General features: G+C 35.0%; 1 protein-coding gene across 1 annotated transcript in view; it reads right to left on the bottom strand.

Moving 5' to 3' along the window:
• LOC100490280 (mucin-2) overlaps nucleotides 1–18,325 on the bottom strand; it is a 40,027-nt gene extending 21,702 nt beyond the window's left edge. The window contains exons 1-16 of the mRNA XM_031901307.1: nucleotides 18,247–18,325; nucleotides 15,655–15,916; nucleotides 12,601–12,715; nucleotides 11,781–11,871; nucleotides 11,554–11,669; nucleotides 9,355–9,568; nucleotides 9,023–9,148; nucleotides 7,518–7,635; nucleotides 6,689–6,834; nucleotides 5,994–6,097; nucleotides 5,827–5,896; nucleotides 4,480–4,617; nucleotides 3,201–3,365; nucleotides 2,996–3,090; nucleotides 1,796–1,922; nucleotides 785–1,040 (exon numbers count right to left, since the gene is read on the bottom strand). Coding sequence (XP_031757167.1) covers nucleotides 785–1,040; nucleotides 1,796–1,922; nucleotides 2,996–3,090; nucleotides 3,201–3,365; nucleotides 4,480–4,617; nucleotides 5,827–5,896; nucleotides 5,994–6,097; nucleotides 6,689–6,834; nucleotides 7,518–7,635; nucleotides 9,023–9,148; nucleotides 9,355–9,568; nucleotides 11,554–11,669; nucleotides 11,781–11,871; nucleotides 12,601–12,715; nucleotides 15,655–15,916; nucleotides 18,247–18,325 — 2,222 coding nt within the window. The remainder of the gene's footprint in view (nucleotides 1–784; nucleotides 1,041–1,795; nucleotides 1,923–2,995; nucleotides 3,091–3,200; nucleotides 3,366–4,479; nucleotides 4,618–5,826; nucleotides 5,897–5,993; nucleotides 6,098–6,688; nucleotides 6,835–7,517; nucleotides 7,636–9,022; nucleotides 9,149–9,354; nucleotides 9,569–11,553; nucleotides 11,670–11,780; nucleotides 11,872–12,600; nucleotides 12,716–15,654; nucleotides 15,917–18,246) is intronic.
• Between the last annotated feature and the right edge of the window lie 4,120 nt (nucleotides 18,326–22,445).

The following is a 22,445-nucleotide window of genomic DNA, read 5'->3' on the forward strand; positions in this document are numbered from 1 at the left end:
AAGTACTCCTAAAACTATAGCAGGGTGACTGTTTCACCCTCTTTCCCCCTTTTGAGAGTTGCAACTGGTACAACCTGATTTAGCCTTTTTTGTTTCTTTTCATCCCAATATTTTATAAACACTCCCTTCATGTTTTGATTTATGTTACATGCATATTCCCCAGTGCTCCTGAGCCCAAGGTGACAACATCACTAGGAATTATATAGTGAATTAGATGTGGGTTAAAACAATGGTGTAACACAATGTTACTGGGCCTCACAGCAGTATACAAAGAAATTCCTCATTAATTAGGGCCCCCTATACCTCCTGGCCTGTGCTCCTCTGTAGTTACATGCCTGAGTTAAATAAAAGGTATAGTGATACATCATTGTGACTTATTTGGTCCCCTTGCAAAATTAAAATATTCAGACCTCCTCCAACGCTTGCACGAGCCTCACTATGTGACTTGTAGCAACAACCCACACTACACAAACCACACCTGTAGCAGTCCCTGCCAAGCCCTCTCTCCTCCTGGGCACCCTTGAAATGTCAAGATCATCTTTTCCAGTAGTTATTACATTGTGGGTATTGTAAATGACACAAAAACTATTTTATTGTTATGTAAGATTGAGTCAAGGACATGGCCCTAGTATTTTATAAATGGCTGGCACACCAATTAAGGTAATTTCAGATATTCTGAAATAAAGTGCCTATGCTCCTCCCATTACTTGCCCTTCATGAACAAAGTGCTGCCAGATGCACCCTTTACAGCTATAAATAAATTACCCCTTATGTCTATACGTACCATCGCTCATCCCTTCTGTAGAAAACCTCATTTGGTCTAAGATACATTCCTTGGTGGTAGCAAGAACACTGTGATATGGGAACACAACCGTCTTTTTCATTGAGATACATTCCATCTGGGCACCCACAGCCATCAATTGGGGTGAATTCACTGTCACATTCTTTTTCTCCAAGTGCCAGGGAGCGACAAGAAGGCTGGCAAGTAGTGATGTTATACAAGTATATCTGTGAGGCTGGGCAGCTGGGAATCTCTTTATCTAAAATAGATATTGGAGCATGTTTAGAAAAATAAAATCAAGTAACCACAAACACATTTCTACAAAATTACAAAAATGTAATAGACCATTGCATATAGTACTTATTACTGCCAAGCTATTTGCCCTACAGAATTATAGATATACTTTTTGTAATACCTGTGAGCAAGGTTTTTACTACTAAAAAATCAGATGAAGCATGTCTGTTTTATAACCAAGAATTGATTTATCTGTTGACTGTCAAAAAAGAGCAATTGTATGGACTAAAAAAAGAGCTGCAATGAAATAGTCAATATCATTTGCATTTTTCTTATTGGTTTGTTAAATGCAAATATTATCATCTGAATATAAATTTATTTTGCAATTTTGTGGTATGGTGTGCTGAATGGGGCCATTAACAGTATTTTACAGTTATTGTCTCATAAAGAAAATATGACAGCAAAGAATCAAATTGCCAACTTGTTCTTATCTGCTGTAAATTCATAATAGTTCTAGGTACTGACACATAGGTAATTTTTCTAGAAGCATTTTTTTTACAGTTTATACTATAGAAAGTCACGTAGGGCTGAACTACTTTTTTTTTTTTTACGCAGATGGAGTAGCATTCACTGATAAAACATATGTGTATCTGTACTGATGTGTGCCTGAATTCCTGCTCATTGCAGTAAAACTGGAATGTCCGTGCTCATGTAATCTGCTTTATTACTTCTGTTAATTACTATCTGTTAATGAAATGTAATAGAATTAAACTTTCTTACCACAGATTCCTTTCCTCCAGTCCCACAAGATGATTCCTTTAGCAGCACAGGCCCTGGCATATGAGGACAGTGTTGCGCACATACAGGCTTCGCTATGACTACAGCTGCAGGTATCATACTCACATCTCTATGGAAGGAAAAATATCCTGAGGTTCTCATAGAAGAAACAGCTTTTACAGAATTGTATTTTAATCAAATTACAATTTTTTTAATTGAAATCAATAAAATAGAATACTTTATGTAACAAAGATATATAATATATCACAAACACACACATATATATATATGGTCATTACTTTTGATTTGTGATAAATGTACCCTTTTTTAATCACATTTGATAAAATATTAATTTTCGTGTAATACTGTGTAGCACATTGGGTATTAAATCTAATATAATTATCTGTCTTTTTGCAGACATCAGAGACCGCTACTCTTAATCTGTTATTCTCAGGGCAATATATAGTAAGTTTCACTCAGCAGAGATACGCATAAGGTGTGCATAACTATTAAAAATGGATGTAAAAAATGAAATAATCCTTTTGTGCCTTGCTATGAATTAAACTGTACAAAAAAAAGAGCCTGTTATTTACACAAATAACTTATTTTAGGCATTTATGTCTTCCAGAAATCAGTTATTCTGTACCTGCATATTTTTGAATCTCCTGCATAGTGGGTGGATTCTGCACATGATAACATCAGCATCGCTCCTGAAAACCATTGACTCTGAGCCCTACCTAACAACTCCATCCCTCAAATTAATTGCTATTTATATCAGTCCTTCTCTGTGGGACATATAATTAATGCAAACAAATCAATATATTTATAAATATTACATATTATATATGTTATGAATTCATAATCCCAGCACTATTTTTGTCTGTGTAGTAACTTACTTAACTACTCACATAGAGCTTAATTTCTGCTAGAAGAATTTTTAGTAAAAAAGACTTTGATAGTTACTGGGGGATGATGTTACTGGGGGATGCTTTTTGCTTCCTTCATACATTTTACAAACAATCTGGAATAAACCCCCATGCTTGAGAAAAACTGTTGCATTAGTTGCATTAATTAATGGGAATTTATTTTCTGTGGTCATATTGTGCTAATTGAGACATTTCTGGAATTGGCATATTTTCTCCATGGCCAACAGCAACAGAATTATCACAAAACATTACCAAGTTAAAGATTATAAAGAATTACCTTATAATATTCAGCTGGGTCTACCGCGAAATGGCATTTCCAAAAAGGAGACTCTGAATCTCTTAACTTTGAACACCAGTTTTCAGCATAGATTTCTGCATAAGAAAAAGGAAAAAATGTAAAGGAGGAAAAAGTTACGGACTATAAGAAATTATATGCACCATAAACAGCCATTGTAACTGGTATGAGCTAAAAAGATGCTTACTAGTCTCCATGCTGAAGCTGCAAGGATCAAATAAAATTTCTACTGAGTCTTGGCAGGTAGATTGTATTTTCCAGGTGTTGGCAAAGGCTGAAGCTGTTGATTCTTCTATACCTGCCGATGTTATGAAGTCATCCCCTTCTATGTAATTAAAGTTACCACAAAGACCTACGAAAAGAAAAAAGTTTAAATGTTTTTTTTTATTTACTGTGGACCTTATGCTGAATGTAAAGGAATACTGTCATTGCAGAATCCTGCATTGAAATCCATTTTTTAAAAACCCAAATGCATTTTTTTTATATTTAATTTTGAAATTTCGCATGGGGCTAGCTATATTCTTAATTTTCCAGGGTGCCACAGCCATGTGACCTGTGCTCTGATAAACTTCAGTCACACTTTACTGCTGAGCTGCAAGTTGGAGTGATATCACCCCCCTCCCAGTAGCCAATAAGCAGAACAATGGGTTTAGATAGATATCAAAATAGCACTCAATAGTAAGAATTCAGGTCTGGCTTGGGACTACTCCAGTTACATGGGAGTAGGAGAAACAATAGGTTACCTGAAAGCAGTTCTAAAGTTCTAGCGCTGGCTCCTTCTGAAAGCTTAGACTCAGGCACAATGCACTTAGATGGTGCCTACACACCAATATTACAACTAAAATATATTTGTTGGTTCAAGGATACATTTTTCAGTGGTAGAGTGAATTATTTCTATGTCAACAGTGTAATTTAGAAATAAAAAGTACACCATAAAAATCATGACAGTATTGCTTTAATGGGGAGTTATCTGCTTGCTGCTCAAATTAATGGCTGTAAAGTACCCATTGAAATTGGTGGGGCCACAATAAAGAATGTAAAATGTGTGAAAACATAGAATCTGTGTTCTTAAAATTAAGGGGGTGCATTCTATGTCTTAAAATGGATAAAAAGAAAGGAGTTTCTTTAAAATTTGTGTAGGAAGTTGTATACCAGGTCATCTGGGGCTCACTGACAGATAATAATAAAATAGATAAAAGATACAAATAATTTATTAAAAGTTAATTTACTGTTTACTAATGACTTTTCATTGAAACAAAAAAAGATGGGGTTACTGAAAAAGTAAATGTGTTCTGGAATAGTATGTTAGTTAAGAGTGCTTGGAGGTTGGTGGTTTTTTTTAATATAGAAATTAATGAAAGTATTTCTTAGGGGGGGATTGGGTGAATTTGCCATTTTCTGAATGAAAACCAAGGCTGCATGTCAGTTAGATATAATTTATGTATGTTCTTAAAATATAACCTTACCTTCAAATGTATTCTTATCAGAATTATCCATGCTAATATACAGCTGCATCAGTGGTAGGAGATAGATTTGAATTTGGAGATTGAATTTTGTCTTGACAAAGATGTTTGATTCTGTGGGCTGTATAACTGAGAAACTTCCTAGAAAAAGATCATCACAAGTCTATTTATATGAGTCTGTTTTGTTTGAATACAAAAAAAGTTTTTATTCCACCTAAAATTATAATACTATATAGAGTCTTTGTTAACAGTGAAAACCAAAACAATTCCTTGCAGGCCAGAGTATCCAGCTCCTCTGAAGATCATAACAAACAAAATATACACCTCTCATCTGCACAGTCTGTTGTAGGGGGCTATTGTAGGTAGTTCAGTGCTGAATTTGCACTGCTGTCACTTCAGCAACTCTTATAATTAAAGGGGTGGTTCACTTTAAAATTAACTTTAAGTATGATGTAGAACTTCTGAGATAATTTGCATTTGGTCTTAATTTTTATTTTCTGTGGTTTGGGGATTGTTTAGTTTTTTGTTAGGCAGTACTTCGGTTTGGAATTTCAGCAGGTATCTGGTGCTAGGGTTCAAATTACCCAAGCAAGCAGGCAGTGGTTTGAATGAGAAACTAGAATATGAATAGGAGAGAGACTGAATAGAAAGAAAAGTAAGAAAAAGTAGCAATAACATTTAGTTTCCCAGAGCAATCATTTTTGGCGGCAGGGCTCAGTGACATGCTTTTAAAATATGCAAAGAGTCAGAAGAAATAAAAAAATGAAGACCAATTGAGAAGTTAAGAACTCGTCATTCTCTATAATGCACTGGGATGCCCATTTCTTTAGAAATTTTTGAAACCATGAAAAAAATTATTTTCACTAAAACCACGAATGACAAGTAATTTATTAAAACAGCCTTTTAAAAAAAGCATGAAGGAAAAAAATCCTCTAGAATCTAAATTAAAAATCCCCAAATCTTGAAATCCTCCTTAGAGGAAGAAGCATGAAAAAATGAAAAAACTTCTAAAACCACAAAGCAAAGTACAAGTATAAATATATTAGAGGGGATTATTGACAGATAGGGAATATGATATTTTTTCCCATAAAAACAATCAACGCACCAGAGGCCACCCCTTTAGATTAGAGGAAAGGAGCTTCCATTTGAAGCAGCGTAGGGGGTTTTCCATGGTGAGGGCAGTGCATACTAAACTTAATAAATGGACCCCTAAATTTAAATTAAAGGTGAACTACCCCTTTACTGGAAGTAATGGATTCTTTTGGGATAAAAATAGCATCACCAATATATTATATTTATAACATTCTTTACTGTCTTCATTAATATCTCATTCCTATAGTTTAATCTTACCTGTAACATGAGGGAGGCTTATTTTAAGTTCATTCATTAAAACAGATCCGTCGGCTCTGATGGACAAGACCTGCGTGATTTAAGAAATTTTATGTAACAATGATCTTACAAATAACTAAAAATAAATATTGGTATAATATTTCATGAAAGTTCTTCCAATAACATACATTTTGATTGTCATCTGTGTAGAACTGGATGGTTTTCAGACAAGTCTCCCGTGAAAATGCATTGCATGGAGTCAGCTCGGCTACAATAGTGTGAGTCTCACCATTCTTTAAATCAATCTAGAGGTTAAAACAAGCCAAAAAATGTATAAACAATAAACATTTGCATTTGGTTCAACAGTGGAATTGTTCAGTAGTGATTCTAGTACTACAAAATAAATTATTATACTAAGCATAAAGATTTTTGCACAGTGCAAAAAATAACCTGCAATTACAAGCACACAAAATGGATTTAAATTCTACAACGCTTTGAAATTCTAATATGGAAGGTGCAAATGAAAATGTTGCCTTTTCGTTTCCATTAATCCTCAGTAGTAGTAATTCATGAGTCCATTATAAGCAAATAATTCTAATTTTGAAAAATGATTTCCTTTTTCTCTGTAATTATAAAACAGAACCTTGTACTTGATCCCAACTAAGATGTAATTAATCTTTATTGTAGCAAAACAAGCCTATTGGGTTTATTCAATATTTAAATGATTTTTAGCAGACAAGTTATGGAGATCCAAATTCCGGAAAGATCCCTTATCCAGAATACCCCATGTCCCGAGCATTCTGGGTAACAGGTCACATACCTGTACTTCAATACTAACCCCTTTTAAAAGATGCCTATCAATTCAAATATTGTATTGTATAGTGACTTGCCTTAGATAGCAAGTAGTTACAGTTGCCATGGAACTTGTATGGCTTCCCATCAAATGTTTTGAAATGAGCTCCTCCTTCGATGGAACAAACTTTGGGGCATATTCCATGCATGCAGGTCCATTTTCCTGCATTACAAGAGCTAGAAAAAGGAGAAACAAGATTGAATATTATAAAGCACCTCTGAAATATGTAAATATATATATTTTACTATATACAGTCCTCCACAAAACATAGCAGTTGGCTACACAGCATTATAATATAACTGTTAGAATTTAATGTGGAATTACTGTCTGCCCCAGCGGAGCCTGACACATACATTTCAACCAAAACACTTAGAAGAGTAGAAAAATGCATATTAAGAGTGTTTTTCCACTTATTTCTTTATTAATATTTATTATATCTGACTTGTTTGTGTAGCAAACCATGCATCCCATATGGCAACAATTTTTTAGGACAGCCTCTCACCCCAAATGTAATTTTTAGCATTGTACACAATCTTGGGGGATGAATAAAGCTCTAGCTTGTCTGTAAAGTGTAGCAAACAAAGACTGGCCATACAGATATTTGGGAGGGCAAGTTTTCCATCTTTGTAACAAAATACTTTATCCCAGAACCTTTGAATTTTTTAGTCCTGAAGTAATTAGATTTTGGTAACATATTAATACTAAAAAAATGAATTAATATTTTGAGAGTATATTTATTTTATGACCTTATATGGACAATTTTTGAAGCTTTTAATTTATTAAATATCTTGTAGTATATGGTTACTGGTGATATACTGTACTCGTAAAATATATATGAATAGCTATGCAATGACCTTACCATGCCTCACAATCATTCAGAATCTTTGATCCTGGAGCATAGAGCTGATCTTGATACTTGCAGTAACATTTGCTTGTTGAAATGCAGCCAGCATTATTGTAGTCATCCCACACCGTGCCTAATGAGGAAAGCCAAGAGACTCAGTGGCCATTATATTTAGAATAAAATGTTTGCAAACCAATTTTTTTTTACAGTTGTTTCTCTGTTAGCTTTAATAATTTAAAGAAAGGACCTGATATAGTATTTGATGGCCTTGATAAAAAATTTATTCAATTTTTGTAAAGCAATAATTAACAGGGAATTTCATACTGTGGCCCAGAGATGATCAGGGAATTGTAAGAACACTGTGTACTGTTACTACTAATCTAATCAAATGACCAATGTAAGTTGATTGAGTTTACTCACTGCCAGCAAACAGACATGGCAGGGTACTGGGATTTACTGCATGCCAGCTTGTGTGAACATTGCATGATCTCTTCACGATCTCTCTGCATCACAGTAGACATAATTCCTTGTGCATTTTACACAGTAACATATTTGCAGTCACTTTTCTACAGATAACCCATTTTTGTCACTGCTATTTACAATTTTCCTGTTTGCTCAATTGATGGACCTTTTGTGTTCACAGATTTGGAATATAGTCAGCAAACTTGACCCTTGGCTGGGATTCTGACTTTGCTAACTGCTACTCACCTTGCCCTTTTGCAGATTTTTGCCAGGCTACCTATAATTCTCCTAAGATATTTATTATCATATTTGTCTGGTCAGGTGAGGGGAGTTGGATCAATGAATATAAAAGGACAAGTACACACTGAGACCTATGGAGCTGTCAATTGGTTGTCATACTGACACTAGAGGTTGGAGTCTATATTGATTCTTACCATACAAGTACATTATATACAATTACCATTGTAATGCAATGCTGACTTTATCTAAGAACATACAAGGGAAATGCTAGGCTCATGTTAATCAAAAACACTTTGTATATACTTTGAGATCATTTTTAATATATGCATAATGCATATTTGAGTAAATGCTTTTTTTCATTTGTTTTTATGTTTGCCTCACCATGGACCTAGATTGCAGTGCATAGTGCCCTGCCTCTAATCTCTCAACCCACCATTAAGAATGGGGTCATAGTCTGGGGTATCGGTGACTTCTTTTGACTAGCTGTAGTATATACTCCCTCCAACTTGTAGACAGTAAGGTCTGTAGCTTACGCTAACAATGGGTAATTTTTATATTTTGTAGATAGATTATATAGTCCTTGCCCCACACCTTAAAAATACTTAAACATGGCTTAAGTATGTTTGTCACAGCCTTTGAGGAGGGTATATGCTGTCATTTTGAAATTTTAATTGCTCCAATTGCTCCCCCCAACTGCAACAATAAAGCCGTTCCAGCTTACCACTCTTTAAGATTCTTTCATATAATCTCCTGGTGTGATAACAAAAGCAATCTATTTTAACGGATAATATTTAGTATAATATTTCCACAAGACTTACCATCAGGACAGAAGCAGCCATCAACATCATGTTCCTCACAAAGGCTTTTTACGACACGATGAGAACATGAACTTATGCATGGGGAACCACTCTCCTTGTACACCATGTTCCCAGGGCAATGTTTAGCTATAAATCAGATAAAATAAAATGTAACTTTTTGCTATTTACTAAAAAAAAAATATTATTACCCTTCATGTATATAAAAGTAATTTATATTTAAAGAAATGATAATATAATTAAATGTAAGAAATCAGATATAAGGTTTGATGGGCACATGCTGTGTATAACATTTACAAAAGTCAGAAATATAAGGGAGAAAAAAAGATGCTTACGACAGAGGTCATCAGTTCTCCAGTTCTGTGGGATCCCTCCTGCGTGAGTGCATTGCCTTGAATACTCTGTTAATGTACTGCATAGACATGAGACATCGGCACTGCTACAGGAGCACACATCAAGCATGCAAGCCATAACGTAATCTGATACATCAAGAAGATCTTGGCATGATGAAAAAGCACTTTGGCTGAGGTAACTCTTGCACACAGAGTACTGAAAAAAGAAATTTGAAATCAATATTATCTTCAAAATGTGGTCTATGTTAAACACCCCAGAGTACTGATTTTTAGATATAGTAATTTCAGAATTAATAGAGAATGGATTCCTTTTGGCTTGTGTTACAGGTATTGGACCCCTTGTCTAGAAACCCATTATCTAGAAAGTTCCGAATTATGGAAAGGCCATCTCCATTTTAATCAAATAGTTCACATTTTTAAAAATGATTTCCTTTTTCCTCTCTTATAATAAAACAGAACCTTGTACTTGATCCCAACTAAGATATAATTACCCCTTATTGGGGACAAAACAGCCCTATTGGATTTATTTAATGGTTAAATGATTCCCTTTTCTCAGTAATAATAAAACAGTACCTGTACTTGATCCCAACTAAGATATAATTACCCCTTATTGGGGGCAGAACAGTCCTATTGGATTTATTTAATGGTTAAATGATTCCCTTTTCTCTGTAATAATAAAACAGTACCTGTACTTGATCCCAACTAAGATATAATTAATCCTTATTGAAGCCAAAACAATCTTATTGGGTGTAATTACTGTTTAAATAATTTTATTAGCAGGCTTAAGGTTGAATATTCAAATTACGAAAAGATCCCTTATCCAGAAAACCCCAAGTCCCGAGCATTCTGGATAATGGGTCCCATACGTGTACTGTAATATATATTTTACATAACGTGCTTGTTGACATTTCTAGAGAAACATAGGAGCACATTTTCTCAATTTTGAGAAATTGCAGATACTTTCAAGATTTATGAATGGGGTTTCGCCAGTACTTGATTTTTCCTTTGTTGCTTCTTGAAAAATTTGAGTTTTTCAGAAATCTTCCCCTGAAAAACTTGAGTTTTTAAAAGTAACCCCTATGGAGTAAGTCCTATGGAGGCTTAGAATAGAAGAGAAATAGAATAGTCAGTGATGGCCTTGACACATTTTCAAGGGGCTAATGAGCTAATTGTTTATTTATTTCACCCAGTTTCAAGGGAAAATTAATCCCATCATTGTTTTCTACTTCACCCAGTTTCAAGTGAAACTTAATGGCTGTTGGAGCAATTTCTGTTTGGGAAAAATAAAGAGGATTTGTGGAAACAAATCAAATTTTTCAAGTTTTAACGATATTTTTGGCTCAAAAAATATATGATTTTTGAACATAAACGCAATATTTTCATACAACTGATAACAGCATTATCATGCATTTTAAAAATACAACAATGTTTAATTAGAATTTATACCATGTTGAGTTTATACAGCTTTGAAGACCAGAAAAAAGTGAATTTTAGTAAATTAGGCCGGTACTGTATTTAAATTTTGTTTCACATATCAAACTATTGTTTACAGGGAATATAACAACATCAAAATAGGATTGCAGTATTAAGTAACAACTGCTTCTGTTATATTAAACTTTGATAATGCAAATTGAAACTGAAAGACTAGCCTAGTTATCTAGTGTTTCTGTGAAGTGAAATGAAATTGGACTATGAGGATAATGGCAAATAGAAGGAGACAAAGTAACCAATTAAAAGGGAGCAGTAAACAGAACAGAGCATTTTACATTTTATTCCCAAGATAGTATACAAAATGAAAAAACATTTCAGATTTCTTGTTAGAGAATGGGACATACCATAAGATCAACTTTTATGTAACATTAACATGAATGCTAGTTTTAGAGGTCCCTTAGTCTAGTCTAATGTCTCAGCCTACAGTTTTTGCCCCCTGCTATGCAGGAACCCTTGGGCTTTCCTTTTCTAACATGACCAACCAATCAGAAGTTTGATACTTCTATTGTAACTACACTGAACTGACAAAACCTAATTTCATATTAGTTGCTTAGATTTGGTTAGTATTCTAATTGAACTGTAAGCAAAATGTTGAAGCACTATAAGAATTAATGTTACACCATAAATATTGCACAAGTACTTTTATAACATATTGTAAACAATGACTAAATACATGTACATTATACTTACGTATTGCCCACAACTGGAAACATTCATTTGCTGGCTCTCATCTACATTTGTGCAGGTAATAGCTGGATCGTTGATGTGTTGCATATTTCCAAACTGGATGGGGTTGAGGGGCATATCTAAAAGTGAAATGATTCATAAATAACTGAAAATGCAAAAACTACCAAAATAATTTGGAGATTATTTAGTAAAATATATTCTCCTTGACCTAATCCACTAGGCAAATTTACCATTCAGAAAGAATTCATTATGAGCTTCAATTCCATTGTAGTCCCCACAGAGGCCGCACATCTTGTTTCGATACTTGGAATCCACCTCCAACTGTTAAATGATTAAAAAATACTTTGGGTCAACTTATCGTTCCTTAAATTATTAGAGAATTAGTTTGCAACATTGTAAATGGAAATTAACATTATGGAAAATACATTATATATATTAAAACAAAATTATACAAACGAAAAAAATTTTTTTTGCTAAATTAAAAGTCAATTGGAAGTGTTTGTTTCAGGCAAGGTAAAAATATACATTTGTTTTACCTTGATTTTGAGGACATCAGGATTTATCAATTTGTTTGAAAAACAATTGTAAGTACAAACTTTAACCATAAATTGTCACAACAACTTACTGTTATTGTGATAAACCCATGTTTTTTTTTGTTTGTTGTAATCTTATAAATCTGCTCCAAATGATGAAAAACTATTTGTGATTGTGGGAAAGTTGTGGTTGCTATTAGCCTATTTTTTTTTCTTATCACAGTCCTGCTTTTATTTTTTGACCCTGATTTGTGATAAATATGCCATCTGTGCATTCACTTTTACCATGATGTAGCCTGTCAATATTGGCAAAGCAGTCTGTTTTATTTCAAATAACAGCTTATACAAGAAAATGTATTTTTAAAAATTTATGTTTGTGAGAATTTTATTCTACTTTGAATGAACTGGAAACGTTAAAACACGTGAATGTTGGCTTATTTTGTAAACAAATAATATAATAATATAGTATATAGATAGTACCACATATAATTCTGAAATTCTGATGCAAGATACTTACCATAACTGAGTCTTCTTGGTTCCATGTGAGGGTCAGACCAATCTTTGTGGTCACCTTTGTGTACCCATCCTTCTTGGTTATGAAAACTCCATAGTTAAAGTAAGGGGTCTCAAAGCTGAGTAATAATGAAAATTAATCAATTAAAATATATAAAAACTTGAGTATTTTGTTAAAGAGGTTGTAAACTGAACTATAACGCTGTCCCACTGTGCCCCCTAGTTTTTCTATAGAAGTTATAGAAAAACATAATTATAGGTGCAAGAAAATTCACCAGCATTCTACTGACCCAAAATCTCATTATAAGTGCAAGAAAAGTGACCAATGAGAATGCTGATTTCCAGCACTATGTCAGGCATCATCCTGTTATCTTACATACAGTGATAGTTATTATTCCTTCCTTATATGACACTGGATTTAGACATGGCGATAAAGGATAGACTTGTTCAGCTATTGGAAACGGTGCTTAAAGTGTCCATCTCCAATTGCAGGAACAAAGAACAGGGAGCCAGATTTAGACCAATCAGCTGGGATTCACATTCAAGGATTTATTGCATTTTAATGCAGCTGCTGGCCCTGTAAATTTGGAGGAAAGAGGAAAAGAGTCCTCTAATGAAAATCCTATCAGCTCCATGTAAGTTTGACTCAATGTTCTTTGTTTTTATAACTGTATATAATTAGAAGCAATAAATACATTTTTTCAGAACTAAACAGGTATATGACATAATACTAGTAATCAGCCTTCTCATTAGTAATGTATTTTGCATGAAATACAGTGGAATTCTCTTCTTTCTTGTTATGCTTGGAAAGATAGTGAAGCAGAGAGGAGCACAACCCATTAAAATATAATAGTCAGCTGCCCGGGTGCAGGTAAACAAGCACGTACAAAAAGAGAGTACCGCATTTGCTGGGACTTTGTGTAAAAAAGTTTTATTGAAAGAAATCAATCATTTCGAGCAAAGACAGTGCTTTGTCCCTGAAGAAGAACACTGTCTGTGCTCACAATGTTGGATTTCTTTCAATAAAACTTTTGCTTTTTTTACACAAAGTCCCAGCGAGTGCAGTACTCTCTTTTTGTACATGCTTTTTTACCTGCACCCGGGCAGCTGACTATTATATTTTGATGGGTTGTGCTCCTCTCTGCTCCTTTTATATACTTCACTATCTTTCCAAGCATAACAAGAAAGAAGAGAATTTCACTGAATTTCATGCAAAATACATTACTAATGAGAAGGCTGAGTGCTAGCATTATGCATATACATGTTTAGTTCTGAAAAAATGTATTTATTTAATGGACTATTTTATATATATATATATATATATATATATATATATATATATATATATACTATATTTTACAGTGCTGCAGGTCTCATTTAAAAGCATTTATTGAATAACATTAGCGACAACATATTTTATTTACATAAAATAAAGCTTTTGCTCTCTTTCAATATCAATGATTAAGATACTTTGAATCAAAATTAGATAATTATGAAAATAACAGGAAAAAAATTGGAGTGGCAATTGCAGCTAGGAGTTAAAGGAATCCAAAATTATTTTTTTTAATATGTAAATGGTAAAAAAATGAAGCAAGTAGGGGTGGGAACCTTATTATCATAGGGTGGTCAATTGGTTGATGAGAAAAAGCAGACATTTTGAACGCTTATTTTTCATCTGTCTATACATCTGAGGAGCCAGCTAATGAAGGCTTCCCCTTTCAATAGACCCAATTCTAGTAATATAACTACTGATGCATGGGTCACTCGGGAGGAAATTAAAAAGAGACTTGAACATGTGAAGGTAAACAAAGGCCCAGGACCAGATTTGAGCCAGCATGGTTTTATGTGTAACAGATCCTGCGAGACTAATTGAGTCATCTTTTATTAGGAGGTGAGCAGGAACCTGGATGTTCAAATGACAGTGGATGTCATCTACTTAGATGAGGAATTGAGGAATATTGGCCTAGAACATAATATTTGTAATTGATTAGAGAACTTGCTGAAGGATAGATTATAAAGAGTTTTTTTTAACTTGTATATTAATGACCTGGAGGTGGGCATTGAAAATACTGTTTCTACTTTTGATGACGATACTAAATGGTGCAAAATGCATAATGCTGCCACTTTGCAGAGCGATTTGACAAAACTGGAAAACTGGGCAGCAAATTGAAAAATGAGGATCAGTGTGAAAAGGTGCAAAATTATGCACTTTGGTAGAAATATTATAAACACGGGCTATCTACTAAATGGTAGTGTGTTGGGGGGTATCCTTACTGGAGAAGGATCTGGGGTTTTTTGTAGATAAGTTATCTTATTCCAGGCAGTGTCATTTTGTGGCTACTAAAGCAAATAAAGTGCTGTCTTGTATTAAAAAAATGGGCATTGACTCAAGGGATAATTTTGCCTCTTTATAGGTCCCTGGTAAGGCCTCACTGTGGAATATTATAGAGCTGGAGAGAGTGCAGAGATGTGCAATTACACTGGTAAAGGGGATGCAAGATTTATTTTAGACTGTTTTAGACTGTTTTTAGACTGTCAAGGTTGGGGTTGTTTTCTCTGGAAAAAAGGAGCTTGTGAGGGGACATGATTACTCTGAACAAGTACATTAGAGGGGATTATAGGCAGATAGGGGGTGTTCTTTTTTCCCATAAAAACAATCAACGCACCAGAGGCCACCCCTTTAGATTAGAGGAATGGAGCTTCCATTTAAAGCAGCGTAAGTGGGTTTTCACGGTGAGGGCAGTGAGGTTGGGGAATGCCCTTCCTAGTGATGCTGTGATGGCAGATCCTGATGATGCCTTAAAGAGCGGCCTGGATGAATTGTTGAACAAGCATAGTATCCAAGGCTATTGTGATACTAAAATCTACAGTTAGTATTGATGTTAGTATATATAATTTATGTATGTAGTGTATAGATATGTCAGTATAGGTTTGTGTGTGATGCTTTAACTTGATGGACTATTTTAGGTGTAAAGTTAAGGACAACATTGAATTCACAGATAAATCTGTAGAGATAAAAAAACAGAAAACTAAGTATAAATATATGCAAATAACTTACATTTCCCCATTCACCTTCTGAGCATCTCTCTTCAGTTCAATGGGAACATCCTTGACCTGAATAAAGATTTGGTGAATGACTGGGCTACCATTCTCTATGGAGCGCTGGATATGGACAGAAAATTCATGGTAGGAACTCTCGCAGTGTGAAGCCAAATTATAGTTGCAGGTACCAGGAAACTGATAGATCACTCCATCGAATGTCTTGTAATGGAAGTTGCCCCATGAACTGCAGATAGACTTAGTGTGGTCGACAGGTTTACCTATAGTATTGGAGATCACACAAGATGTTAAGACTATATGTTTTTGATATCTAGATTACATAAAACGGCTAAATATGTTGTGTACAGTATGATAGTTTTACATGTATATAGGTTACTAGGTTATCTTGAGTCTATTGCAAAATAAATACATTAATTATAAACATGTTACCTGTGTATGTATGCTAAAAGATTTGAAATCAGTTTCCAAGTACACATTATGGGATCCTTAACTACAGAGTTGAGCAAGATACAGGTATGGGATCCCTTATCCGGAAACCCGATATCCAGAAAGCTCCAAATTACGGAAAGCCTGTCTCCCATAGACCCCATTTTAATCAAATAATTCAGATTTTAAAAATTGATTTCCTTTTTCTCTGTCATAATAAAACAGTGCTTTGTAGTTGATCCCAACTAAGATATAATTAATCCTTACTGGGTGTAAAATAATCCTATTGGGTTTGATTAATGTTTTATTGATTTCTGAGTAGACTTAAGGTATGAAGATCCAAATTACGGAAAGACCCCTTATCCGGAATACCCTTGGTCCCAAGCATTCTGGATAACAGGTCCTATACCTGTACTGCACTAACCATATGCTCCTTGCACTTCTGTATGGTTGCGATGCTGATGCCTTCATCCTGCCTCTTATTCCAAATTAAATGCAGTTGCAACTATTGAGGCCACTGTGGAAACCCTAGAGCTACTGATCCCACACCAGCCTGGGGCAATCCTAAAAGAACTGGACGGACATTTGATTCTCATGTCAATATTATGCTAACCTGATGTTTACATTTTTCAGGACAATTGCATCCAATAAGTACTGAAGTGCAGGTGCAACTCCATTATTGATGACTGCAATTTTGTTGAAATCATGGAAAAAAAACACTGCATGATGATTGCACTGGAAATTTGCACACTGTAAGAGGTAATGAACCCTCTTATTTCTTATTTATTTTAATAAATTTCCCTGCCAGGCCAGCCATATATTACATGCCTAATATGCTAATGCGATACTGTAGATCAGATACCAGCAGGGCCTTCAACATACTTTGAAAGCCTGCCATGAACACAAGTGCATAGTATTGCTAGAAAAAAAGGTTGAACTTGATGGATTTGGATTTGCTATTATTAAAGTTAAAGCAGGAGATAGCTTATATCATTCAGTAAATAGATCCTAATGTAAGCTGAATATTATTCATTTGCTAATAAGCCAGTCGGTTCATTTAGGTGTCAACGGAGGTTGCCCTAACACACCTACATGTCCCCTTCACACTGCTCTGCATTGTAATTCTTGATAAGGAAGTTATGTAAGTTTCTGCATAAGTTAAATAAAAGGTGTATGTTTAGAAGACCCGAGGATCTTGCTGGTGGCCCAATAATTATTCCTAGTTCATTATTAAAAGTAAAAAATTATTTAATTATAAAGCCAGACATAGAGTTTAGATTATGTTTTTTTAAATCATTGGTGCTCTGTGGAGTCCATTTAAACCCTGCCCACCTACCTACCCATAGCAAACTGCTCTGCCCTGTCATTGCTTGATACAGAAGTTACCATGTTTCTGGTCTAAATTATGCAAGTTTCTTGGCAAGGCATTAAAGTTTTTACAGAATTAAGTAAATGGTTTTTTTACTTGAGTGTGTATGTCATTTACATAATTTCACTCTATACAGCCAAGCCCCTATTTGGATCAAAATGTCACTGGGTACAGGACAACAGTCCCTCCTCTCCCTCCTGATGGCAGCCCTGGATACCATATGGGCACACAGTTAGATGGTTGCCTATGTAAAGCAGTAAATCAATCAGTGCAAGTACTTATTTATGTTCCTGAATCCAAATTTGTCTGTGCCATCCACAATTTTAACTAAAATTTGTGTCAGAATGCATAAACACACAGCTTAGAAGGTAGTAGTAGTGGGAGCTATTTTAAAAACCTCGGCATTTTATGAATAATTGCTTAGTCAGAAAAAGAAAGAACCCCATGCACATTCCGATTCAATGCAAAAGCATTACTCTGTTAAGATTTAGTAAAGAGTTAAATGTGTACTGCTCTGTGGTATGTAAAGAAAGGGCTGGCTTGCACCCTCTGATGTTGTGCTCTGCACATTGCACTGGATTTTTATTGGTGCAAGGTGCAAAGTGCAGCACTGCCCCTGCTGCAAGTTTGATGCAATTGAGCGCTAAGAAGCTTGCTTCTATGCCCCTTGGTGCTCCTGCACTTGAGTCTGGGACCATCAACAGCACTACTGTTGTATTTCTTAATCTGCAGTTTCAGCCTCATAATTATAATTATAGGAAGACTAATAAAGTGACAAAGCATGTTAAATTTTACCTGGAATAATGTCATAGGCCCTTGAGAAGGAAAGCGTCAAGGCCAACCATACCCAGATCCTAGGAGTCTGGAGTCCCATGGTTTCTCCTTGGCCAGGCAATGACAACCTGCTTCTCTCATTTCTTGCCTTTTATACAGCTCACCAGGACCTTCTGACCTCTTCTTGGGTGGATCATGGAAATCTCCATTATTTACATTAGTGACATAAAAGGTCAAAAATGAAATGTTTCCATTTATTCATGTAATCAAAACATGCTATAGGTGTGCCCTTAGATGGAACAAACCAGAAGGGGATTTGTTTTATTTCTTTTAATGCCCGAATATATGTCCTTCTGTTACATTTGTATTTAGCTTTGGGGGTAGCCACATACTGCTGTCCAGGACCGCAAGTATGATTACAACAGCTGCCAATGATTCTTCTTCAGATAAACATTGTATAGGGACATAGAAGCACTGTTTATGATTGCTTGAGTCTTCAGGTTTAACAATTATTTTTTAAACCATGCATAAGTTACCAAACTCAAGCTGAATTTTGGGTCCAATTATCTCATCTTCTTTGCTTTTGTGGGCTTTTGTAAAAAAATAAAAAGTTTGTCAGCCTTTAGCTTTTTTACAAAAGTCTGCTTAGGATAAAAAAGCAAAGATGACGAGATAATCAGTCCCAAAATTCACCTTGACTTAGGAAAGTTATGCATGGTTTCAATAATGAATGCTCAAACCTGAACACTCAAGCAATGTGCAGTGATATGTGACTATTGTCTAGAATAGCCTTTCCTGAGAGTTTAATCTACACATTTACTAATCCACGAATCCGAATCACGAATGGGAAAAAATCGTATTGGAAACGAAAATTTCGGAAGATTGCAAATATCACGAAAATGCTTACGAAAAAATCGTAATAGTCACGATAATATCGTATTGGCGATCCGAAAGTCATGAAATTTTTGTACCGAACAATTGTAAACAGCGGTAAAACCTTTCCGATTTTTTCGTGCAAACGTCCGAAAAAGTCGTGCGGCGTATGAAAAAGTCGTTCGATGTACGAAAAAGTCGTGCGGACGCCCGAAAAAATCGGTGAAAATACGCTCGGAGCGTTCGGGCTTTTGTAAATGTGCCCCAAAGACTAGCAGCATTTTTTAATAATCTGTTTCATTATGTAAATTATGAATTTACTGAAATTATAACCTGTTAGCTATTCTGCTTATGGGAAATGGAATATGACACAATATACCATATATTGTACAGCGCTTCGGAATATGTTGGCGCTTTATAAATAAATGTTAATAATAATAATAATAATACTCGAGTATAAGCCGATCCGAATATAAGCCGAAGCACCTAATTTTACCTAAGAAAACTGGAAAAACTTATTGACTCGAGTATAAGCCTAGGGTGGGAAATGCAGCAGCTACTGCTAAGTTTCAATAATCAAAATAAATACCAATAAAATTAAATTAAATGAGGCATCAGTGGAGTATAAGTATTGAAAGATTTATTTCAAAGAAAAACAGTAAACTAGCTCTGTAAAGGTGGCCATACACGGGACAATTCTAGCTGCCGATATTGGTCCCTTAGACCGGCTCGGCAGCTTATAGGGCTGTGTATGGGCACTAACGACAGGCCTGCCCGACTGATATATGGCCTGAAATTGGGCAGATATCAATTGGACAGGTTTAAAAATTTAGTCGGATCAGGGACCGCATCGGCTTGTTGATTCGGTCCCCGAACCGACTGCGCCTATAGCAGTTGTTCTCATTTGATTGTTTGGCCCCAGGGCCAAATGACTGAATTAGCCTGAATCAGCCCGATATTGCCCACCTGTAGGAGGGGATATTGGGAGAAGATCAGCTCAGTTGCGACCTTGCCATGCGAGCGGATCTTAGCGTGTATGGCCACCTAAAGTGGAGAAGAGGGTCAACAAAAACAATATGGTATCAGCAATGATACCTTAAGAGTACTACCCCCTTAGCTCAATCAGCAACCAAGCTAAAACACAAAGAGTTAAAAACCTTCAAAACTATATACAGTATAGTTTTTATAGAATATAAAGTGTAATGTCTAGGGCAGAATGGGACAGGTGGATGGTAGATAAATTTGGGAGCGTATTAGGGCACTGGAGGGTCTGGTTGCGGGTAGCCTAATTTGCACACAATGGACAGAGGGTGCTAGTCTGGATATAATAATATAACCCGAGGGTGACTTTTTCAGCACATTTTGCTTGCTTAAAAACTAGACTTATACTCGATTATATGCAGTACTTCCCCTTATCTTGGAGATAGAAAAGAAACACACCATAGTCTAACACAGTTTTAAATAAAGACTCTTGGAGCAACACAATGACCTGGACCACACAGATCTTTTCCAATACTCACACCTTAAATTAAATTAAATTAAGACCCTAGTATCAGACAGGAATCAGTCAATTGGAAATTTTTATACAGCCCATTAGTGATAAAAAGAAATGTTTGAAAAGCAATTCAACACTTGATTTGTTCATTATATCTTTCTATCATTTATACACCATTTTGATTCAAATAGAACCATAACAACCATTACTAAAACTTACATTTATAACACACAGGACAATTCTTGGGTATAAAACTGATGTGAAGATTTATGAGTAGTTTTATTAGCAGTGGGGTAAGGACAAATTATGATATATGGTGTATAGCCAAACAACATACTATGTACAGGAACCCTTTGAAAAAAAACAGGGGTCATTTATAAAGTCTGCGCAGCACATATTTTTTTGCTATTGGCTGTTTCATGCATTTTTTTCCCCTAAAACCTTACATTTTGCACTTTTTTTGCAAATCACTGTGAAATGCGCACAAATATTCACAACTGAGATTGCGCTTGCATGAGCATGCCCTCTGGCTGTGTTTATCGTGTGTGAATATAGTGCAGATTTTCACTTTGCAAAGTTTAGGTTATATTTTTCTGACACCAAAGTTGTGGGGTAACTAGTCGCTGATTGTGTGCATAAATATTCATTATTTTCGATTATACCATATTTAAAAAGCACTTATGGACATTCGCACTGCAAATAAAAATTATGTTTGCACTTAAAATGCACCAATCTTGTCCAGCTTTATAAATATAAATATAGGCAGGGCAAATGTGTTGTGTGAATAATTCTGCGCTGTGTGAAGTTTATAAATGAGCCCCACTGTATTCCTTCCCAGTCATGCTGTTTTGTACTGTATAAGCAATTAAGTGAAACCATATTAAGAGTACATAGTTTCACTATAGCAAACCAGCTGCGAATCCCTACTCTGTTTGCTTAGCTACTCTGGAGAAGATGATTTTTAAAAAAATATTATTATTATATGGACTGATATATGTAAGTAAGGATATATGCAATGCAATATGCATTATAATAAAACTAGAAACTATATATTTTGCAAAATAGCAATGAGTTTTACAGTCACAGTAAACTTCAATGCCATCATTGTTTAGTCTTAAAGAGTGCTGAAAAAGCTAAAATAAATAATAATAATAATAAGGCACTAGCAAAATATTCTATTTTGTCTAACAATTTACATAAGATACTTTTGCCTTTAGTGTCCCCCTACTTTTGCAACAGCCAGGCTAAAGGACAAGCCATGTATGGGTATATTGAGGCTCCAGGTAAATGTAGACATATAAATAAATAAGTATGGTTATTATCACATACTAAATCATTTTGTTAATATAGCTTATTCAGAAATTCTAGAGTAATCAGAGGATTTTATTAATGTATTATAAACCCCAAGTAGTCATTGAGATGAACTCAAGTACAATCAGGCAAATCAATCATCAAGCAAATAACACATAAATCATAATTTCTTTTATGTGACTCTAATGCTATAGTGATGGTGGAAATTCCCTGCTTGGTGTGATTGCAAAATTGAATGATGGGTAAATATTATGGCTGACTTTAAACAAGAGGTAAGGAAATTAGTTGATTCCATAAAGAAGAACATTTTTTTGGCTTGGATAGTTACCCAAACCAAGAAGTCACTGAGCTGTATTCAGGTACAATTAAGTAAATCAATCATCAAGCAAATAAAACACATAGGCCATAACTACTTTCATGTGACTCCACTTTTACAGTGATGGTGGAAATTCCCTGCTTGGTATGATTTTAGAATTGAATGATGGGTAAATATAAATGGTTGACTTAAAGCAAGACGTAAGAAAATTAGTTGATTCCGCAA

This window comes from Xenopus tropicalis, chromosome 4 (genome assembly GCF_000004195.4).
Source record: "Xenopus tropicalis strain Nigerian chromosome 4, UCB_Xtro_10.0, whole genome shotgun sequence".
Classification (NCBI taxonomy): domain Eukaryota; kingdom Metazoa; phylum Chordata; class Amphibia; order Anura; family Pipidae; genus Xenopus; species Xenopus tropicalis.